Source organism: Chelonia mydas, chromosome 24 (assembly GCF_015237465.2).
Source record: "Chelonia mydas isolate rCheMyd1 chromosome 24, rCheMyd1.pri.v2, whole genome shotgun sequence".
In the NCBI taxonomy this organism is placed as follows: Eukaryota; Metazoa; Chordata; order Testudines; family Cheloniidae; genus Chelonia; species Chelonia mydas.
Genome location: NC_051264.2, coordinates 14,442,342 through 14,448,639, shown reverse-complemented (window position 1 = coordinate 14,448,639; position 6,298 = coordinate 14,442,342). Strand labels below are relative to the sequence as shown.

The window sequence follows — 6,298 nt, the reverse complement described above, 5'->3', positions numbered from 1 at the left end:
AGATATGCCTGTTACTTTGGGGTACACTCATTTATTAGGATTACTCTTCCGGGGGTGGCGGTGGGGGGTTCTGTAATTCTATTAATGTACTGCTTGTGTCACTTGTGTGTTCATATGGAGCTCTACTCTTTCCTTCTGCAAGTCCCCTCCCAATGGAGCTACCCTGCAGGACCTCAGTTCCCTAGGACTGGGTTCCTCCAGCCCTAGGACTAGATATGAGCGTGCGCTCACGCGCACACACACCTGAGTGGACCGGGCCAATCAGCACTCTCCAGCTGATCCCCTCATATGTCCCCGTAGTCAATGGGCTGGGTGAAGCAGCCTCTTCGAGCTGTCACCCTCATGTGCCCCTGGTCTCAATAAGCTGGGCCGAGAAGCACTTTCAGCGGCCCCCCCCCGCCCCCTTCCCCCCGTTATGTGCCACAGGGTTAACATTTCACGTCACAACTGTACTGGTCGTAACCCACTTGATGAGCAAACCCCACAGGACTTTGGGCGCTGTAGGGGACCTTTAGCTTCGGGAAGAGGAGCGTTGCTGCAGAGTAAATGGGGAAGTCTAAAAACACAGAAGAGTAAAGTTCAGAGAGAGAGAGAAGCAACCAGCTTAACCATAGAAATTGTTTATTGAATAATAGTGATAACCCAAGGAGAGCCTAAAGCAACATAACATATATTAGTAAAGGTTAATACCTGAGGTAGAAAGGAAAACAGAGAGAGAGAGAGAGGGATCTCACTGCTCCCTGAAGCATGAACTGGTCGGGGTTCCCAGGTGATGGTGGTAGCTTAGGGTCTGGAGGACAGGAGACAGGCAGAGCCCCCAGTACGATCAGTCAGGAGATGGAGTCCCAGTGGAGCTGATGCAGAGTTGAGTCCATGCATCAGAACTCTTACTTGGGCATAGGTAGGGGTTTTTGTAGAGAAAATACAATGGTTCAAGGGAGAACACTAGATTTGTTTATGGGTAAACTGATGACTCAAGGGTTTTCTTTAGGTTGGACAATAGAAGCTGATCACTCTTGGCTATGGGTGGTGTTTTCTTCCAGGGAGCTCACCATGCAACTAGGCTGCTTTATCGATCAAGGATTTATTACTAGAATTGGTCTGATAACTGGAAGTCCTGGCACAGTCAAGGAATTATGATGTGATTGGAATAACAGAGACTGGGTGGGATAACTCACATGACTGGAGTACTGTCATGGATGGATAGAAACTGTTCAGGAAGGACAGGCAGGGCAGCAAAGGTGGGGGAGTTGCATTGTATGTAAGGGAGCAGTATGACTCCTCAGAGCTCCAGTATGAAACTGCAGAAAAACCTGAGAGTCTCTGGATTAAGTTTAGAAGTGTGAGCAACAAGGGTGATGTCGTGGTGGGAGTCTGCTATAGACCACCGGACCAGGGGGATGAGGAGGACGAGGCATCAGCATAGGAGCCGTTTTCCCAGCACAGGGAACCCAGAGGGTCTGATTCCACTCAGCCGAGCGGGAGCTGGGGTGGGTCTGGCCCCGCTTTAACTCTTTGAGTTCTCAGCACAGCCTTCAGATGGGGGGTTCTCAGCCCTGGGGATGGGGGGATGGGTGGGCCCAGCCATGGCCAGTGGAGTGGCTGTGGGAGCAGGGAGGGTGGAGTAAGAGACGCAGGGGGAGCAAGAGGGTGAGTGGCCCCAGTGACTCCTCTGGAGACACGTACACACAATCCCACACACAGACCTACACACACTCTCTGCCTGTGGCCAGGGATGGTGCCCACACACCCACATTCCCGGTCTCTCCCTGTCTAGACACCACAGACAGTTCCCTTCACCTCAGAGAGATGTCAGCAGCGACCAGCTTGGAGCAAAGCCAGCTGAGCCCTTTAGCCGCTGTGTCTGAAAAAGAGAGACTCGCTCTGGGGCAGTCGGATGGGACCAGGGACCTTTCTCCTCTGCGGGGGGCCCAGCTCCGGTCTGGCCCCAGGGTGTGGACTGGCTGGCTCAAGGGGGATGGGGCATGGGACATGGGGCCTTACCCCTCCGGGCTGGCTTGGAGGCAGGGGCACTACAGGGATTAGCTGTATCCTTAGGGAGAAGACAGCTGCAAACCTGACCCCACAAGAGGAATTTGGGGGGCGGGGAGGGAGGGATAGCTCAGCAATTTGAGCATTGGCCTGCTAAACCCAGGGTTGTGAGTTCAATCCTTGAGGGGGCCATTTAGGGATCTGGGGCAAAAATTGGGGACTGGTCCTGCTTTGAGCAGGGGGTTGGACTAGATACCTCCTGAGGTCCCTTCCAACCCTGAGATTCTATGATTCTATGAACTGACTGGCGCCCCCTGTTGGCCACCCCAGGAGACAGGTTGGGGTCTGAGTTCCCACCTCTCTGTTGGCAGGGGGTGGTGACCCAAGCTGAGTGGCTTAAACCCCCAGACTCCAAAGCCTGGTAACCATCCCCCACTGCCATGAAAGCACAGAGATCAGTGACCCCTCCCCGGGGTGGGAATGGCAGGATCTGCCACACACCTGGCCCCTCCACTCCGACACAAAACCCTGGGTGCCTGACACAGCTGGGAAGGGGTGCAGGGACCTGCCAGACACAGGCCACCCAGAGTCGTGAGCTGCCTGGGATGACACAGGGCCCTGGGAGGTTAAAGGCACCAGCTCCTCCCAGGTCCAAAGGTCACTGTGCCTGCCAGGGCCTCCAAAGACTGAATGGCTCTGCCTGGGTCCAAGGGTAGCTGGGGTGGGGCAGGGGGAGAGCAGAGAGCCTGGACCTGTTACACAATCCCACAGAGGGCTCCTACCCCAGGCGCGGGCTGTTCTCCCGGCTGCAGACACCAGCACGGGCCCCAGAGTTGTTCCGGGAACACGCCAAGGAATCAGCTCAACAGGTGCCGAGGTGCAGCTGGCTCTGGGGTGGGACAGCCAAGGACAAGCCTCACCCTGCTCCCTGCAGAGCTGAGCATCCGATTGCCAGGCTGAGGCGCTGGAGACCCCTGACTTTCAGGAGAGCAGCTCCCACACCGCTCCTTGCAGCATAGCTCCCCTTATCGTGCCTAGGGTCCAGCACTGATTCTGGGAGGTCTGTCTCTATCCCAGCCTTGCCATGGCACGTGAATACTTCACCCACAAGGGGTTGCTGTTCCCATGCCTGGATTATTCCCCCGAGGCGCTGAGCTACGTGGAGAATGAATTCCAGGTGTGGGACGACGACGTCTTCAACGTCACCTACCCCAAGTCAGGTAGGGCAAAGCGAGGGTTTGGGATGGGGGGTTTCCTGACACACACATGGACACCAAACCCGGTAGCTGGAAGGCTGCAATGTCACATGACCTGATTTCCTCGATGCCAGACCCCAGGCATTCAGACCCCCAGCCCAGAGTTAGACAAAGCTGGCTGCTCCCTGGGGGGTCCAACGTGCCCACCTGGCGCTAGGCTGGCTCTCTGCAGACGCACTCTGATCTCAGGCTTTCTCCAGAGCCGCCGGCAGGGCCAGGAGACCCCTGAGACAGCAAAACCAGAGCTTTGGATTTAGCACTGTCAGTGCACCTCAGCTGGGGGTTGGGGGCCAGGACTCCTGGGTTCTCTCCCCGGCTCTGGGAGCAGAGGGGGACTCAGCAGGTTGAGGGGGTTGTTTCAGGCCCATTAACACTTTCATCCCCAGGCACTAACTGGATGCTGGAGATCCTGAGTCTGATCCGTTGTGACGGGGACCCCAGCTGGGTGCGCAGCGTGCTGAACTGGGAGCGGGGGCCCTGGCTGGAGAGTCACCTGGGGATGGAGGTTATCGTGAAATACCCCCCACCCCGGCTGCTCTGCTCCCACCTCCCCGCGCAGCTCTTCCCCAAGTCCCTGCAGCGCTCCAAGGCCAAGGTGAGAGGCGGGAGACCAGGGGCTGCTGGTCAGATTTGAGGGCCACCGGCAGGGCTGTGCGTCGGGAGGGGGGTTAATCCAGGGCTGCTGCTGGGTGTGAGTTACACCAATGCGGGCGTGGGAAAGTGCAGCCAGCGAGATGGGATGATTCCTTCTCCCTCCGGAGAGGGTGGGGAACTGACGGCCCAGGGTGGGTGGCTAATCACTGTGTTCACTTGGCAACCCCCTCCCCCAATTGGTAGCATGACGCCCCAGCAGTGACCCCCTCCCACCTCTCCCCCAGATCATCTACACCTTGCGCTGCCCCAAGGACGTCCTGGTCTCGCTCTACCACTTCTCCAAGCTGCTGCGCCTTTTCAAGGACCCTAGCTCACTGGATTCCTTCTTCGAGGACTTCCTGAGCGGGAATGGTGAGCAGCACCCCAGGCTCGCAGGGGCCACTCTGGAGCCGGACACCTGGGTTCCAAGCAAGTCACAAGTGCTTCGTGTTTGTGCATCCCCAGCCAGCTCTGAGCAGCCCTTTGCCCAGGGCCCGGCACAGCTGAGAGCCCTCCTCCCCAAACAGCCGCAGCACAACCAGGGGTCTGCAAACACCGCTGACCTCCAGCCCCCACTCTCCTCCCAGTGGCAGGATGGAACCCGGGTGTCCCAGCTCCCAGGCCCCTGCTGTCCCCGGCAGACCAGGGTGGAGGGGCCGGGTGGAGCCGGCTCTGGGGTCACCATGCCGCTGTCCCCTGCACAGTGGCCTATGGCTCCTGGTTCGACCACGTCACCGGCTGGATGGGGCTGAAGGGGAATGAGAACTTCTTCCCCATCACCTACGAGGAGCTGCAGCAGGTAGGGAAACCCCGCCCTTTGGGCCACGCCCACACATAACTCCGCCCCCCTGAGGACACCCACACATAGCCCCGACCTAAGGCCTCATCCTCTCATAACCCCGACCCCTGTGGACACCCCTGCACATAACACCACCCTGTGGCTATGCCCACATATAATCCTGCCCCCTGGGGCCAGGCCCACATGTCGACATGCCTGCACTTAACCCTGTCCCTGAGGCCATGCCCACAAGTAGCCCCTCCCTGTGGCTATGCCCACATATAATCCCGCCCCTGGGGCCATGCCAACATGTAGCCTATCTCCCTGTGAGCCAAACCCACACTTAACCACGCTCCAGGCAGCCGACGTGGCTTGTGGCCAAGGCCCTCTGCCCTCAGAGGCGTCTGTTTGTCTGGACCCAATGGGGAGCAGTACCTTGCAGGTGGGGAAACTGAGGCACCCATGGACCATAATAAAGTCACCCCAGATCCCACCCTTCATGGAAGTGAGTGTCTCCCCCAGGATCCACTGGGCAGCGTGCGGAGAATCTGCCACTTCCTGGGGAAGGAGCTGAGTGAGGAGCAAGTGGCCGCTGTGGTGGAGAACGCCTCCTTTCAGAGCATGAAGGGGAACAAAATGTCCAACTTCTCCCAGGCGGAGGACCAATACGTGGACCACCAGAAGGGGGAGCTCTTGCGGAAAGGTGAGTCCAGGGTGGGGGCTGCGGGCCAGGATTAAGGGGCACTGGCAGAGCTGAATGAGGCAGGGCTGGGAGACCCAGGGCTGCAGGTCCGGAGTGAGGGGCATGGGCAGAGCTTGCAGGGGCAGGACTGGGGAGCAGGGGCTGTGGGTTGGGAGTGAGGGATACCCTACACCATGTCCCCTGTGGTTTGCAGGGATCTGTGGTGATTGGAGGAACTATTTCTCGGAGGCGCAGAGCCAACGATTCGACACTGTTTACCGGGAGCGGATGCAGGGTCTGGGCATGACCTTCCCCTGGGACTGACGGCCCTGCGCCCGCCACGTCTGTGCCCGCAATACACCAGCCCTGCGCCACCCACGTGCTGCTGTGCTTAGTGTGCCCTGGGAGATGCCCCCTGGGGCAGCGTCACTAGCGCATCTGCAATAGGCAGAGCCGGCTGGGGCGTGTGTCCAGCAGAGGTCAGCTCTGGATTCTAAGAAATAAAACCAGGTGACATGGCAGCAGGAACTTACACACACACACACACACTCTCTCTCTCTCTCCCCTGCCCCCATGCCCCCCGCCCCCATTCCAAGGGGTGTGATTGCTGGTGACCCAGTTCCCAGGTAGCGCCCGGCAACACCCCCAGGGCCCAGGATGCTGTCGCCCCAGGCAAGGAGGCATCAGCCCCACCCAGCTCCGCCCAAGGGAAGGCAATGGCAAGACAGGGCCAAAAGGGTGATCCACTGGAGGTAGCCTGAGCCCTCGTGTGCGGGGGCCCATGGGGATGTGGTGGGGGGCTCCCCACACCTTGGAGTCCATGATGCGGAGGGTGAGTCCATGGGCCATCCCAACACCATGGGCGTAAGGTGTTGGCAGGATCACAGGGCTCTGCTGGGCCATGGAATTCCCTCCTGGCTAGCGCAGGAACCCAGCAGATCAGCCCGGTCCCAAACT

The 6,298-nt window shown here is 58.9% G+C and overlaps 1 protein-coding gene across 1 annotated transcript; it reads left to right on the top strand.

Annotated features, from left to right (window-relative positions):
* Positions 1 to 2,952: 2,952 nt before the first annotated feature.
* LOC119564130 (sulfotransferase 2B1) lies at positions 2,953 to 5,991 on the top strand. Its single transcript, XM_037882975.2, has 6 exons — positions 2,953 to 3,212; positions 3,635 to 3,843; positions 4,127 to 4,253; positions 4,586 to 4,680; positions 5,182 to 5,362; positions 5,556 to 5,991. The coding sequence occupies exons 1-6, from the start codon at positions 3,077 to 3,079 to the stop codon at positions 5,663 to 5,665; spliced, it is 858 nt and encodes a 285-aa protein (XP_037738903.1). The 5' UTR covers positions 2,953 to 3,076; the 3' UTR covers positions 5,666 to 5,991.
* The last annotated feature ends 307 nt before the right edge of the window (positions 5,992 to 6,298 follow it).

Coding starts and splice junctions, on each gene's coding strand:
- LOC119564130 (XM_037882975.2), top strand. CDS start 3,077: ATGGCACGTGAATACTTCACCCACAAGGGGTTGCTGTTCCCATGCCTG. Junction 4,254..4,585: donor GGACTTCCTGAGCGGGAATG/GTGAGCAGCACC, acceptor TCCCCTGCACAG/TGGCCTATGGCTCCTGGTTC. Junction 4,681..5,181: donor CCTACGAGGAGCTGCAGCAG/GTAGGGAAACCC, acceptor TGTCTCCCCCAG/GATCCACTGGGCAGCGTGCG.